Below are 15,942 nucleotides of genomic sequence, written 5' to 3' on the forward strand. Positions count from 1 at the left end.
CCTTGTGTAGGTCCCAGACGGCACGCATCTCCCCTATCCACAATCGTGAGAGGTGGCCCCGGTGTGGGGCTGGGACGGGAGGGGGATGGCACTGGGGCCTTGGCCACTCAGCGAGTCCTCCCGCCAACCACGTGCCTTTACAAGAGATATTTTTCTTTTTTTTTTTTTTTTTAATTTTTTTTTCAACGTTTATTTATTTTTGGGACAGAGAGAGACAGAGCATGAACGGGGGAGGGGCAGAGAGAGAGGGAGACACAGAATTGGAAACAGGCTCCAGGCTCTGAGCCATCAGCCCAGAGCCCGACGCGGGGCTCGAACTCACGGACCGCGAGATCGTGACCTGGCTGAAGTCGGACGCTTAACCGACTGCGCCACCCAGGCACCCCGAGAGAGATATTTTTCTTAAACGTCCATTTATTTTGAGAGTGTGCGCACACGGAAAGGGGAGGGGCAGAGACAGAAGGAGAGAGAACCTCGAGCAGGCTCCTTGCTGTCAATGCAGAGCCCGATGCTGGGCTCGATCTCGTGACTGTGAGATCGTGACCTGAGCCGAGATCAAGTCCAATGCTCAAACCCATTGAGCCACCCAGGCGCCCCTCAAGGTATTTTCAAACTAAAAGAAACTTAAACGTACCTAACATCAGACACCATTCCTTTCTTCGTTCCATAAATATTTATTAGAGCGTCTTCTGGGTCAGGCGCTGAGGCTGCCGGGGGCCCGGCCGAGAGCAGGGCAGACGCGGGGAGGCAGCCAGTGTCGCCCCTGTGCAGAGTACCGCGTGCCGGGGCCCAGCCAGAGATGAAAGGCCACGATAATTAATGCGGCTCTACGAAAGCCTTTGTGGTGGCCCCAGAGAGAGCAAAGAGATCGCAAAACCCATCTGTGTTTCCAGAACACAAGGACCTCGGAAATTATCAGACATTAAAATAAAGCTGCAGGCAAGGGACTCTGGTTCCAGCGCAGATGTGACGGAAGTTCAGAACGGAGCTGCTCCTGAGGGCTCAGGTCAAGTTTATCATCTGAGGGGGCGCCCGGCACCCAGCCCCCCAGGCCCAGCAGCCGGCGGCGGGGACCCCCGTGGCTAGTCCCCACAGGATCCAGGGTCCCCTGCTCCCCATCCACTTTGTCCCTAAAGGGTCCTCAGGGCCGTGCCCCAAGCGTCAGACTTTATCTGGGGGGAACACAAGTCTGCGCCCTGAGTTAATAAGCCGCACGCGGCCGGGAGCCAGCCGCGTCCCCGGGTCGGATATTGGGTGCATTCAGTCGTGACGCAAGCGGCTCCGCGCAGCACAGCTCCGTCTGGGAACAACCGGGGAGGCGTCGCCCTTCCTGCTGCTCTCAGACGGGGGCATTTGAGAAGAGCCTCGCGCCTGTGGGCGCACCCGGTCCCCGCGCCCTCCTGTCCCCTCCTAGGACGTGCGGGCCTCGGGGGCGGCTGCCGGCACTGACGGTTCCGGTGTGGGGGCTCCTGGGCCCGCGCCTCCCGCTCGGGCCCGGGGCGCGGTTTTCCGCTTGGCTCATCTAAGTTCAGGCCGCTCGGCCGCATGTGACGGCCACGGGGTCCTCGCCGATGAGGGCGCCGAGCGACATGCACGAGACCCCCTCCGCCCGCCGGCGGGTACGGGAGGGGCGGAGTCTGCCGGAGGGGGAGCCCCGGTGGGCGCGGCACCAACGCTGCCTGCCGATTCTTCTTCGCAAGCGACTCTCGTCTCCGCGCCGAGCGGGGGGGGGGGGGGGGGGGGGGTGCCTACCACCTGAGCGGCTGGCGGCCGTGCTGCAGCTCGGTGGCCTCGTGCTGGCGGTGGAGCTCCTGCAGACGCAGCAGCAGCGCCTCCACGTTCTCCCCGGTGGCCGCCGACAGGGCGACGGCGCTCGGGCCCAGGCGCGCCCGCAGCCAGGGCACGGCAGCCCTGGCCTCGGGGAGGTCGACCTTATTTGCCACGACCACGTGGGGTCGCTGGGACAGGCCGGCCTCGTGCTGCTCCAGCTCCCACTTCAGGTCCTCAAGCTGAGTCCACGGCTCTGGCTCCGAGAGATCCACCACGAACAGGAGGAAGCGGCAGCGCTCGATGTGCCTGAGGAAGGCGCTCCCCAGGCCCCTGTTCCGGTGCGCGCCCCGGACGATGCCCGGGATGTCCGCCACTGCAGGGGGAGACAGAGCAGGGGGGCTGCCTCCGGAACCCCGGACACGGATGCCACCGGATTTCCCGCCGGAGCGACCCATCGGGCCGGCTGCCATCCCGGGCACGGTGGCTCTGAGCTGCCAGAGGCTGAGGTATGAGGGGACAGGCTGGCGGGGGGCGGGGGGGGGGGGGCCGCCCGGTAAGGAACAGTGAACACACGCCAGCCTCTGGCTGTAAAAATGATTCAGAAAAGGGGAAAACGGCCTCCTGTAAACTGTTAGGAACTGGATTGCTGACAGAAATTATTATAGAGCACTCTGCAGATGCAAAGTGCTATGCGAGTCACGTGAGCAGCAGGCTCACTGCGTTTAACGGGCACCTTCCCTCCCGGGGAAAAAGTTTTCTTCCCTCGGAATGGCACGGGGAAAGCTCTGAGGTCACGTGTCACCTCCGCGACAAGTGCCGAGGGGGGAGGCAGGCCTTCCTCGGGCCCGAAAGGAGCACACGACTCCCGACCGCACTTCGACAGGGGCTGCAGCAAGGCCGCATCTGGGGGGGCGGCTCTGAAGGCCGACAGAACCACGGCTCCGCAGGACAGTCTACACCCAACCTCGGAGAGGACTATGAAGTACCACCTGCTATCTGTTGGTGATCGTCACAGCGAACAATCCCAACGTGGGGCTTTAAGGTGGTGAACGGGTAGGACGCCACGGCAGGCCTCGCGTTCGAAATGGCCCGGAGAAGCGAGGACTTCCCGGCATTGGGGAACCCAACCTGGAAGAGAGGCAGAGATGGGGTGTCATCGCGGGGCGCCTGTGGCAGCACCAGGGACAGAGCGTCTATCGGTCGGCAGTGCCCACACCCCCTCCTCCCGCCTGGGGCCCCACACGATACTCACCATCCCGGCGTGGGCCACCGTCTTGAGCTCCAGGAAGAGGACACGTTCCTGACCGGGCTGCCCGGGGGTACAGGTCACCGGTGCACGGTTGTCATTGGCCAGGAAAAAGCGGTTGCCTTTTCCTCCTGCACCTCCCCGAGCGGCGACGTACTCCGCGCCCGGGCAGGACAGGTCAGCTACGACTTCACTGCCCTCCTTCACTAAGGTGCCCACAGGGACCTGAAAATAATGAAGCACTTGCGGGGCTGGAGGGCAGACACGTGAGTGGACCAGACCCCATGCATCTGTCCGTGTCTAGAAGAGGGGGGTGTAGCAGAGGGAGGGAGCACCACTAGGTCCCCCTTCACAGAGCTATGAAGCACTAAGAGAAAGGTCCCGACCTTCACAGGGACTTTATGGGGCTGTCATAATCCCTGCACGGCATTCAGATGGCTTCTTCAGTGTTTCTAAAACATTAGGGTGGATGGAAGCATCCGGAAAACACTGGGATAATCTGAGAGAGAGATGGCCTGAGAGGGTCAGGACAGAGGAAGAGCGGACCCCTGGAGTTCCGGTTTTTATTTAAAAAAAAAAAAATAATAATAATAAATTTTTTTTTAACATTTATTTATTTTTGAGACAGAGAGAGACAGAGCATGAACGGGGGAGGGTCAGAGAGAGGGAGACACAGAATCCGAAACAGGCTCCAGCCTCCGAGCTGTTAGCACAGAGCCCGACGCAGGGCTTGAACTCATGGACTGTGAGATCATGACCTGAGCCGAAGTCGGCCGCTCAACCGACTGAGCCACCCAGGTGCCCCTGGAGTCCCACTTTTTAAATACAATTATTTTGTGATTTTTGAGAACGGGTCATACACACGTGTGGGATAAAATTAGGACCAAGTCTCGGTCTCGGGCAGCTGTGTGTCCGAGCCAAGGGGACCCCTGTGAGGCACCCCCCGAGGCCACGACAGGCTTACCCGGATGTAGAGGACAGCGCCGCCTCGCCCGGAGCAGTTCTTCCGGCCGCCGGCTTGCCCGTGGAAACCCTGGTACCGCGACAACACAGAGGACAGCGACTTGACTTGCTGGTCAGCTACAAGTCAAAGCAATGACCTTCACCATTGTTGGCTTAAAAGCAGAATTCTCTGCACACTGTCCACTTCCTCTGGTTGGGTTTAAGGACATTAAGAATGCTCGCATACGGAAACATGGAATGAAGTCATGGCACAAGTTACCGAGCGAGCAATGGGATATTTTAAATTTTTTTTTTAAACATTTCTTTCTTTCTGAGAGACAGAGTGCAAGCAGGGGAGGGGCAGAGAGAGACGGAGACACAGAATCGGAAGCAGGCTCCAGGCTCTGAGCTGTCAGCACAGAGCCCGATGTAGGGCTTGAACTCACGAACCGTGAGATCATGACCTGAGCCGAAGTTGGACGCCCAACCGACTGAGCCACCCAGGCGCCCCACAATGTGACATTTTAAAAAGCTAAATTCTGGGGCGCCTGGGTGGTGCAGTCGGTTAAGCGTCCGACTTCAGCCAGGTCACGATCTCGCGGTCCGTGGGTTCGGGCCCCGCGTCGGGCTCTGGGCTGATGGCTCAGAGCCTGGTGCCTGTTTCCGATTCTGTGTCTCCCTCTCTCTCTGCCCCTCCCCCGTTCATGCTCTGTCTCTCTCTGTCCCAAAAATAAATAAAAAACGTTGAAAAAAAAAATTAAAAAATAAAAAAAAAAATAAAAAGCTAAATTCTCACTTCCTTTCAAAAAAATACAATTTCTGAAAATTCAAAATCACCTATAATACCATCATCAATGTAAAAATAGTTCCACTTTCGGGTTTGCCTGGGCGGCTCCGTCAGTTGAGTGCCTGACCCTTGGTATTGGCTCAGGTCACGATCTCAAGGGTTCATGAGCTCGAGCCCCACAATGTGGTCAACGTAGTCCACAGCCTCCCGGCACGTACCGGGACAGCAACACCGACCCTGTTGTTATGTGCTGGACTAGAACGTTACACTCCCTGAGAGTAAACGCACTTTGTACTCCTCAAATTTAGAAAAACCCACCACTGAAGTTGGTTCAGGGGCGTTAAGTACGAACACACATATAATTTAATAAAAATGATGTCCATACGTCAACACTTGAATTCAAATTCCCACGCGGATAAGAAGCTGGAGACGCTCCACCCCGAAGAGGAGCAGACACCCCGATCCTTCCCACACGGCCCCTGGGGACACGTGCCTTTCAGGATGACATGGCCACCGTCACCTCCATCACCACCGTCGGGGCCTCCGAACTCCTTCCGGGGCTCACTGTGGAAACAGCTCACCCCGTCGCCTCCACATCCCCCTCGGATGAGCACTCGGCGATGGTCCACAAAATGCCTCTTCTGCAGAGAGCACAGCGAGCCCGCTCGTTACTCCCTCCACGATCCTCGCGAGGACCAGGCAGCCATGTGGAATGTGCCTTTTGCATCTATGACAGGTTTTAAGACTAGAGGTAAATGACGCTAAGGTCACTAATCTCGCCTCCAGTGCAAAAGTAGGAAAAGGTTCCCACGAGCCCCTACTACTTGTAGGCCCACGTCAGCCAACAAGGCACATGTAAAAAGTGGTCAGCACAGAACTCGGTTGGATAACAAAGTCAACATTCCCAAACTAAAGAAAATGAGAGTTGTTGAGAGAACATTCCTTAAACAAAGCATCTTTCCATGTTTTTTCAAATAGAAATACGTTACTGAAATAACAGGTCTTTACTAATGGAAAGACACCATAACGAATGCGTGAGTCCTTGGTGGATTACCAGGCTTCTAACTTTAAAGAAAGAATGTTTTCTGCAGCCCAACTGAAAAGGGCTTATGTTTATTTATTTTTTAATTTTTAAAAAAAAATCTTTATTTTTGAGAGAGAGAGAGAGGGAGAGACAGAGACAGAGACAGAGTACGAGTGGGGGAGAAAGAGAGAGAGGGAGACACAGAATCTGAAGCAGGTTCCAGGCTGTCAGCACAGAGCCCGACGCGGGCCTCGAACTCAAGGACTGCAAGATCATGGCGTGAGCTGATGTCGGACACTTGACGGACTGAGCCACCCAGGCGCCCCTGAAGAGGGCTTAGGTTTAAATGTAGCAATACAAACAGAACTCCTGACCTGAGAGTAAGTGTTGCTCTAGGCCCCTAAGGGAGGCACAATCTAGGAGAAGAACTAGAACTAACTAACTAGGTTCACATTTGATAAACATTAGCTCATCCTGGCCAGCTCTCCGAGGTGCCAGGGCACAGCGCCGGTGTCCCGCTAGCGGGGAACCCGCCGCCCTCCTGCACGCGTGTGCGGGTGGACGCGGCCATCCACAAGGCCCCTCCACCAGGACCCAGGGCATCTGCATTTCTGTCTGCTACTGCATAAGCAGATCTTTTTTTTTTTTTTTTTTTTAATACCCAAGTATTTTAAGATTCTCTGGCACCACCACGTGGAAAAACCACGAATTACTATTTCAAAAACTTTGCTGTAGGCCAACATAATCAAGATCAACGTGATGGGAAAAAAGCACAACTGATGAACATTCTAGGGAAAATAAAACTTAGATTCAATTTGTACATTCAGCTACGACCATGCAAAGCTGAGGTACGTGGTAAGTTGTCCACAGAAAACACTGTTGGCCCAGGTGATGCTTATCTGCCCACACCCCTTTAGGAGGAAACAAAGTGGGCCGTAAGCACCTATCTTCTTAAATTTAATCAAAGGTCATTCACGTTCTTAGTAGGTCTTGGTGAATTTAGAACAAAAACCAGGTAAGGCTTAAAGAAGTATAAAGCTAAAGGCATGCCCCTCTCCCGCCCCCCCAAGATGTTTTAAATGAAGAACTACTCGTACAAACTTAAGAACGTACCTAGTACACACGTCCCGGGGCGCCTGGGGGCCCAGTCTGTGGAGCGTCCGACTCTCGACTTCGGCTCAGGTATTGAGCTCACGGTGGGGGAGTTTGAGCCCCACGTCGGGCTCCGTGCTGGCCTGCCTGGAATTCTCTCTCCCTCTCTCTGCCCCTCCCATGAGTGTGCACCCTCCCTCCCGGCTGCAGGGAAGGAGCACGGCGCTCCGGCAGCACCCACGCGCCTTCCCCGCTCTTCGCAGTGTCCACGAGCACAGGACTCGGCGCACACAGACCTTCTTTCCATCTCATCGTGTTCAAGATGCCACACGTGTAGCATCACACGCATCAGAATGAGCGAACAGGAAAATGAGATCTCAAAACGGTGTGCCTTGCTTCTGAGAGAGGGAACTGCAGGCAACCTCCTTCAAGGTCAGAAATCTCACCAGCTTCTTCTCGGAGAGCGGTTTCTTTCCGGGGGGCTCCTGGTGCTTGGAGAGGTCCGCACAGCTGGCCGAGAGCAGCCTGGGGGGAGCGTGCCACGGGAGCTGGCCGGGCGCGACCCGAGTCCAGCGCCCCACGCCCCCAAACACGGTCCGCGGTCCTACTGAGAGAAGCCTCGAAGGCACCATGGCTCCTTAACAAAAATCAAATTGGCAAAATCAGACGCCTGGTTTAAACCTGCAAACCGAGGGGCGCCCGGGTGGCTCAGTCGGTTAAGCATCTGACTCTTGATTTCGGTCATGATCTCATAGTTGTGGGATGGAGCCCCAAGTCGGGTTCTGCACGGACAGAGCGGAGCCTGCTTGGGACTCTCTCTCTCAAAATAAATAAACTTAAAAAAAACAAAACAAAACCCACAACCCTGCAAACTGAAACTAAAGAAAAGGCCTGTGCACAGCAGTATCTCCACGTGTGGTTTTGAAACACGTAAACAAACTCACTCACAGGACAGTCTTCCATCACCACTCTCAGCTCCGAGCCAGGAAGGGCCACCTGCCCTTCTCAGCCTCTGTCTTACTTGGGAGCAAGATGTGTGTACAAAGGATTTAAATCGTTAAACCTCCCGCAGCACTGGATGCACTCCTCTACAGGTTATCAAATATCTGCTCAGTGAGAACATTAAGAAGAAAACCTGAGCCTCAAATACAAAGTTCTTAAAACACCCAGGGTGCCTGGGTGGCTCAGTCAGTTGATTTCAGCTCAGGTCACGGTGTCACGGTGTGTGGGATCGAGCCCTACGTCAGCACGGGGTCTGCTTGGGATTCTCTCTTCCTGCCCCTTCCCCACTTGTGTGTGCACCCTCTCAAAATAAATATTAAAAAATGTATTAAAACAGTCAATTACTCAAATATTAGTGGGTTATCCTGTGCAGTTCAAAAATAGCCAAACTGGACCAGTGAGAATACGGGCTATGGAGCACGGTGGTTATGCCCCCAGACTGGAAGCAAATGTCCCCTCTGCCCCTTGTCCCCAGTGTGGACCCAGAAGCACTCTTCCCTGTGCGGCCTCACTCTGTGCATCTGTCAATGGGACGGGGCTGGCAGGACAGGCCGAGTTAATCCCCGTGAACAGGCCGCCCACGTGTGTGCTCAGTGTGAGCCACCTGTCCCTAACTGGGGGCTGCTCACACCCTTACCAGTGCCCACACATCTGTAGGTGCCAAGACCACATGTGAGGCAGCCTGGGACCTGGCCCTCTAGGGGTGACAGCCCCTTCTCCCTTTGCTGTGAGGGCCTGAAAGCCACCCACTCTCAGACGTCTCTGATGCATGGGCACACGTGTGCCACGTAAAAGAAAACTCAGAAAGCTTTCCTCCCGTTTCTAAGTATGAAATATATATGCAAATAGGAAAAGAAACGTACACGTAATGTTTAAAATATAATTAGAGGGGCGCCTGGGGGGCTCAGTCGGTTAAGCATCCGACTTCGGCTCAGGTCATGATCTCACAGCTCGGGGGTTCTAGCCCCGTGTCGAGCCTGGAGCCTGCTTGGGATTCTGTGTCTTCCTCTCTCTCTGCCCCTCCCCTGTTCACTGTCTCAAAACTAAATAAATATTAAAAAAAAAAAAAATTAGAAAGCCACCAAGTGTGTAACACAGCAGGAGAAGAGACAGAATTTGCTTGGACCTTAGAAGCCCCTCCCGTGAGCCTCCGGCTCCACATTCGGGCTCCGCAGGGAAGGGATACATTCTTTGTAGGAATTCTCCTAACAAGGCACTGAAGAGTTTTGCTTCTCATTTGGAAACTGTCACAGTCATGGAAAAGGCAGAGTCGGGGGTGAAGGACCCTTTCCTTCCTGAATCGCCTGCGGGGAAGCTGCCGACCTGACGCCCCACGCCCCGGATCACCCCACGCATGTCCCCCGTGGAGCCGGCGTCCCCCGCGAGCAGGCCGCCAGCCACACGCACGGCCCTCCCTTCAGCGTCCCTAGCCTGGGACGCTCCTCAGCCTCGCCTTGGCTCTCGTGCCAGTGACGCTTCGAGGCCACGGGCCAGGTGTCCTGCAGCAGGTGTGTGTCCCCGTCTGACTGACGTCCCCTCCCCTCGTGACAAGAATGCCACACAAGCCCCGCAGAGGGTCCGGGTCTCCTTGGTCCTTTCCTGATGCACTCTGAGCTCCAGCCCTCTGGGGTCCCTGCCGGCCTCCCCCTCCTCGTTAGCTCTCCATTTATTCACCGTCGTGGGCTCGTGCTTTTCTGTTTTAGTGAGCTACACTTGGATATGCATGCGTTTACTTATTTATGATTTATTTACGTATTTATTTATCTATCTACACATCTATCTATCATGTTCAAACGGTCCCCAGTTTGGCCAGTGGCGGCCCATCCATCTTTGAGGACTTCCCTGCTTCCGGGTACAAAACGTTCTGGGCTCACTTCGTATTCTCCCCAGACGACCCTGAGATCAGCCTTTACTCAAGAAGCCCCAGTTGCTGTGAGTGGAGAATGGGATTCAGAAGCCCCCGTGCCCGCTGGGCAGGCTGGGGTTTCGCAGCTTGCGGGCTCTCAGGGGGGACCCGGAGGGCAGACAAAGGTACGCACACCCACACACCCACCTGTCATCACTGCTACGCCTGTCCACCCACAGCTAGCGAGCAGCGTCTGTCCAAATCCAGGAATTCACACCTACGTGCCCAATTGCACGCCGCAGGACGCACACTCATTTCCTCCTTCTGTCTCGACAACTCCATTCTCTGACTGCCAGGTCCTCGCTTCCAGCGTCCCGGACATGTTTGTTCACTGGCTCAATCCTCATAGCAGCCAAACCCTCCCCTCCTCCACCCCCCATGCTGGGCTGAACCCCAACCCCCCCGCCCCGGGGATACCCTCCTGTTACCTTTCTGTAAGTGCATACTGTTTTTACAAGGAACTTTTATTTGGGAATGATTTTAGGCTTACAAAAAAAAGGTGAAAGATATTCCCATATACCTCTTGGCCGGTCTCCCCTAACGTTAGCGTCTTACGTGACCGGGATACGTTTGCCAAAACTAAAAACCCAACTTGGGTTAAACTCCAGGTGGCATTCGGAGGGCACCGGTTTTTCCACCAACAGCTCCTTCTCTTTTCCAGGGCCAGAGCCAGGGTCCCACACCTCGTTAAGCCATCCTGGAGTGCTATCTTTAAGACAAGGGCTGTCCGCCCAGCATCACAGGCCCAGCAAGAACGCCCTTCGAGAGGGGAGATGAAACGAGACGGTCTCAGACGGTGAAAAAGCATCTCTACAAGAGATGCTCGAGAGTTCCCGAGGTGAAGGAAAACGGCACCAGAGGGACACCCAGATCTTCAGCAACAGGAGGCAGCAACAGAAAAGGTAAATGAGTTACAAGCACTGCCAATTTTCCTGGTAAGATTAGACACGTAAGATCACGGCAAGCAAGACTTATTTATAACACCGTCCAGTGGGTTTTCAACGCAGGCAGAGGTCCCACACCTGACAGCGTCAGATCGCGGGGAGATGAAAGGGACCGTGGGGGGCAAGAGGCCCGCACCAGCCTCAGCGCCGAGCAGGCGAGGACAGGCTGGGCATGTGCACCGTGTCCCCCAGAGCCGCCGCTGACACGCAACACAGAGACGGCCCGAGAGCCAACCGACAGGGACAGGGGACGCTTCAAAACACGTCAACGGTTCAGAAGAACAGGGCTAACGGAAACAGAGAGGACACACAGAAAATAAACAATAGAAGAGTTTAGTTTAACCTAACCAGACGCGTAACTGAGGTAAGACAGACGTCCAGAAACAGCATCACCGGACGCGAGGGAAGACATCTGATAGTGGCCCAAGGGCACCGAGCAGCTACAGATGTGCACAAGGACAACTTCAAAACACATGAAGCAAAATCTGAAAGAACTGAAGGGAGAAACAGACCGCTGCACAGCCATCGTGGGGAATTTTAATACTGCTCCCGCTCTCTGAGGAAGTGATAAAAGGAAAAAAAAAGTAGCTGAAGAGAAAACAAGCAAACAACCGAAAACAGCAACGAAGATGCAGAAAACCTGAGCGATCTTATCAACAGGGTCGATCTGACATGCACAGAGCAGTTCATCCAACGACTACAGAGCAGACGCTATTTTCAGGCGTCCGGAACACTCACTAGACAGACCATCGGACGGGACGCAAAGCTTGAAGCATTGATTCAAGAGGATGGAAACCACGGAGGGTGTGGCGTGTTTTCTGGCTACAAGAAGACCGAAGTCAGTAAGCATACAGTACTAAGGAAACCCCGATTACCCGGAAGTTATACGGCACGCTTCCGTTTTGAAAGGAACGGCAAGGACAGCACAACGTGCCCAGTTCAGGGGACCCTCGGGGCTCTGCGTGCTCACCCTGGCAAAGGAGAACAATCTAAAACCAGCTAAGATCAAGAAACCAGAAAGTGCAAAGTGGAAGGAAGGAAATAATAAAGAGCAGAAATAAACCCTAGCAGACGACAGGAAAACACCACAGCCACTGAAAAGATACACTGAAAAGATTCATGGCGCTAACAAAGCTCTCATCAGACTGATCAAGACAAGAGTGAACGCAGATCCCCGATGTCAGGAATTTAAAACGGGGTTCTCAGCACCAACGGTCCAGATACGGAAAGGGTAAGAGAACGCTATGAACAAGTTTTTGCCAGCAAATTCAGCAACTTACGTGAAATGGACAATTTCTTGAAAAATGCCACTTACCCAACTGATACAACAAGTAGAAAATCTAAATAGCTCTGTGTCTACTAAAAAAAGTTAAACTGCTCATAAGAAACTTCCCCCAAAAGACTCTAGACTCAGACGATTTTACTGGGAGATTCTAAAGAACATTCAAGGAAGACATAACAGCAATCTTACAGAAACTTTCTCAGAAAAAGGAAGTGAGATCACTACCTAACTCATTTTACAAGGCCAGTGAAACTCTAGTACCAAAGCCTCATATTACAGAGAAAATTACAGTCCAACATCCCTCATGAACACAGACACGAAGAATCCCTGACAACACAGGGTCCAGTTGAGTCTACCGCGAACCAGGGCCAAGCGGGATGACTCCTGGAACACAGGCTTTATTAGCAGTTACAACCCCACCCCCCCTTCCCACTGGCAATCACACACACCTGACCCAAGTCAACAGCCATTTGTGATCAGGAAAAGGAAACGCTGCGGCAAATGAGGAACGGGAGGGTACATCTCCAAGCTGACAAAGGGCATCTGGCCCACGCGGCCATCACACGGGATGGAGAAAGACTGGACTGTTACCCACGATGGAGAAAAGGCCGCTATGCTCACCACTGCTACGCAACACTGTGTTTCAAACGCTGCAATAAAGAATTAAAACAAAACAAAAAAGGAGAGGTGACAGCGCAGAAGATACGATTGTTTCACAGAGAGTCCCAGGAAAACCTATAAAACAATGACTAAAATTAATAAAACGATTAACCAAGTTTGCAGATTACAAGGTTAACGCACAAAAACCAATTGTACTCATACACTAGCGGCAAACAACTGGAAAATGAAGAAAACGGTCTCATCCACGATAGCGCCATACATAAAAAGTGCCTAGAAGTAAGCGTAACTATCAACATTCAAGACGTCTACCGCGTTGCAAAATACTGAGCTGAGTATTTTTAGGGATCGCCTTATCTGGGCCTCACAACTACTCTGTAAGCAAAGTACGTTCAGTCCCCCGACTGGCAGATGAAGAGGGAAAGTGGCTCCCCCGAGGTCTGAGTGGTCAGGCGGCAGCGGCGGAGCGAGGAAACTGGTAAAGGGACAAGTCCTCCAGCATTGCCACCAGCACATCCACGGCAAAGCCCGCTGCAGGGCTGTACCGTGCACCCAGCCCCGGCCGACGCCAGGTACAGGGCACCGGTGACACGAAACCCGGAGACCTGTGGCAGAGAAGGTCATCGGCTACAGGGGCCAGCCAGAGACCTGCGCTCTGAATCTTGCCTACTGGGCTTACTTCCTCCTTCCGGCCCTTCCAGCGCCGGGTGGAAAAGCCTGCTGATTGCATGCCTGAGTGACAGGGCTTCCCTCGATAAGTAACAAGTTCAACTTTGTTCCACACTGCTGTTTTCCTTCTAATGCCATCCCTGCACTGCCCAATGAGCCAACCACATGGGGCTATTCAATTTAAATTAGTTAATAATTTAAAAACGGGGCGCCTGGGTGGCTCGGTCAGCTGCGCATCCGACTTTGACTCAGATCACGATCTCACCCTTTGTGAGTTCAAGTCCTGCATCGGGCTCCGTGCTGATGGCACAGAACCGGCTTCAGATCCTCTGTCCCCGTCTCTGCCCCTCCTTTGCTCTCTCTCTCAAAAACAACATTTAAAATAAATAAATAAAAATGTAAAAATACTGTCCCTCAGTTACACAAGGCACATTTCAAGTGCTGACAGCCACGTGTGGTCAGCGGGCCCCATACTGGACATCCCACTTCCACCATTACAGAGAGTCCTTCTGGAGAGTGCTGGTCTCTACTGCGGGAACTCAGGAAGTGAGCTCAGATTCCTCCTGGGAGCATCTGTCTACTGGGCCCGTTCAGCAGGTAAAGGCCAGACAGTGATGAAACCCAGGGTCCAGAGTCCAGTGGATGTTATGATTACAGGATGGGGCTTTTACAATTGCTGGAAAGGTACTCAGCACATGGCAAGGGCTCCACTTTATTATTTTTTTAATATTTACTTTTGAGAGAGAAAGAGAGCGCGCACGCCGCAGGGTAGGAGGAGAGACAGAAAGGGAGAGACAGAATCTGAAGCAGGCTCCAGGCTCTGAGCTACCAGCACAGAGCCCGACGTGGGGCTGGAACCCAGGAGCCTTGAGATCATGACCTGAGCTGAAGTCGGACGCTCAACCGTCTGAGCCACCCAGGCATCCCTCCGGTTTGTTTCTTAAATTACTTATTATTGTTTTCCTTCAAGTAGGCTCCCCGTCCAACGTGGGGCTATGAACTCCCCACCCCCAGATCAAGAGTCGGATCCTCAACCGACCAACCGAGCCAGCAGGGCCTTGGACACTATTACTTCGCTCTATAAAGCGTTAAGCTCAGTTGTACTGCTGCGCAGAAGTTATTCTTTGCCAGGAACCTCTTCTAAACCTTCTACAGAAATTTCAAAATTCATTCCTTACAACCACCTAAGAGCGTGCGTGCTGTTTGCAGAGCCGGCCCGGAGGCACTTGCTCTCCCTGCCGTCGAGGAAGCTGGTTCCGGGCCGCTCCCGTCTGGTTCTGGTGGCGGCACCCTCCCCACTAAATCCTCTGGGTCCAGGGGCAGAAGCAACTCCACCGTCGCAGCTCCAGGTCGGCGTCCCGACTGCACGGTCTCCGCACACGTTCGCTCCTGGACGGCGCCGTGGCGGTGCCGCCCGCCCCGGACCCGGGAGCACGCCTGCTCGGGGGCCGCAGAGACACCCGCCACACCGGGAGCGCCCGGCGCGGGAAAGCGGGGCAGGGAGCCGCGTTTGCGGCAGCGCTCCGTCTACACGCGCTCCGACATGTTTCGCAGGACGTGTGAGCGCTCGCGCCCTTTCGCGCGGCCGTGCGTCCCCGGCGGTTACGCAGACACGCACGGAAGGACGCGGGGGCGCCCGGGACCCAAGGCCGCTCTCACAAGGCGTGCCCGCCGTCGCCGTCCCCGCGCCCCCGTCCCCTGGGCCGCCCCGACGCCCGCCAGCGCCCGCACTCACCGCTCCTGGACACGTCACTTCCGGGGCCCGGACCCGGGCTGTCAGATCACTTCCGGGGCCGGACCCGCCCCCGGCAGGCTGCGCCTGCGCAGGGCCTGCCCAGGAGCGTGAGCGGAAGATAGGACCTACTCCGGCCCACGTCCTTGGGCGCAGTCCGCGTTGGCTGTGTCGCGGTTGGAGGGGCGCCGGCTGGCGGGCACCCGGCCACCGCGTCGGGCACCCGGCCACCGCGTCAGACACCCGGAGCCCCGTCCGACTGACGCGGGTCATCCCCATCAGAGACCCGCCTCCTCCGTCAGGCACCGGCTGCCCCCTTCGGACAGACATCTGTTTCCCCCGTCATGCAGACGTCTGCCTCCGCCTTCAGACGCCGGCCACCCCCATCAGAGAGACCCGTCTCCCCCGTCAGACACCTGCCTCCCCCGACAGCCACGGGCCGCTCCTGTTAGACCCCTGCCTCCCCCGTCAGACCCCTGTTCTCCCCCATCAGACACCCGGTGCCCCTGTCAGACACCGGCCTCCCCCGCGAGGCACCGGCTGCCCCCATCAGAACCCCCCCCCCCCGTCAGGCACCGACCACCCCCATCAGAGACCTGTTGCCCCGCTCAGCCACCCACCTCCCTCCTCAGACACCAGCCGCCCCCCCGTCAGACATCTGCCTCCCGCAACATCCCCCCCACCCCCCCGGGACACCTGGCACTCCTGTCAGACACCGGCCTCCCCCGCCAGGCACTGGCTTCCCCTGTCAGACATCTGCCTCCCTCTTCAGACACTGCCGCCCCGTCCAACTGATGGCTGTCTGCATCAGAGACCTGCCTCCCCCATCAGACACCCGCTGCCTCTATCAGGCACTGGCTTCCCCGGTCAGACATCTGCCTGCCTCCCTCTTCAGACACTGGCTGCCCATCAGACACCATCGCCCCGT

The 15,942-nt window shown here is 55.4% G+C and overlaps 1 protein-coding gene across 6 annotated transcripts; it reads right to left on the reverse strand.

Annotated features, from left to right (window-relative positions):
* Positions 1–658: 658 nt before the first annotated feature.
* Positions 659–15,049, reverse strand: MTG2 (mitochondrial ribosome associated GTPase 2). 6 transcript variants are annotated; one of them, XM_047853445.1, is made up of 7 exons: positions 15,018–15,049; positions 7,308–7,498; positions 5,239–5,386; positions 3,981–4,096; positions 3,023–3,241; positions 2,760–2,898; positions 659–2,143 (listed from the first exon to the last, which is right to left on the reverse strand). In XM_047853445.1, the coding sequence occupies exons 2-7, from the start codon at positions 7,491–7,493 to the stop codon at positions 1,749–1,751; spliced, it is 1,203 nt and encodes a 400-aa protein (XP_047709401.1). In that variant the 5' UTR covers positions 7,494–7,498; positions 15,018–15,049; the 3' UTR covers positions 659–1,748. The 6 variants fall into 6 exon arrangements, with proteins under 6 accessions (XP_047709401.1, XP_047709400.1, XP_047709404.1 ...); XM_047853444.1 differs by lacking the exon at positions 15,018–15,049 and adding an exon at positions 14,467–14,597; XM_047853448.1 differs by lacking the exon at positions 15,018–15,049 and adding an exon at positions 14,461–14,591.
* Between the last annotated feature and the right edge of the window lie 893 nt (positions 15,050–15,942).

The sequence above is a fragment of the Prionailurus viverrinus genome, chromosome A3 (assembly GCF_022837055.1).
Source record: "Prionailurus viverrinus isolate Anna chromosome A3, UM_Priviv_1.0, whole genome shotgun sequence".
Taxonomy (NCBI): domain Eukaryota; kingdom Metazoa; phylum Chordata; class Mammalia; order Carnivora; family Felidae; genus Prionailurus; species Prionailurus viverrinus.

What these genes read in the sequence shown, in the direction of transcription:
- MTG2 (XM_047853450.1), bottom strand. Translation starts at nt 7,493, where the DNA reads ATGGTGCCTTCGAGGCTTCTCTCAGTAGGACCGCGGACCGTGTTTGGG. An exon ending in CTTGAAGGAGGTTGCCTGCA is followed by an intron (nt 6,546 to 7,273) that starts GTTCCCTCTCTC and finishes AATGTTCATCAG; the next exon opens with TTGTGCTTTTTTCCCATCAC. An exon ending in CGGTGGCCCACGCCGGGATG is followed by an intron (nt 2,899 to 3,022) that starts GTGAGTATCGTG and finishes CCTCTCTTCCAG; the next exon opens with GTTGGGTTCCCCAATGCCGG.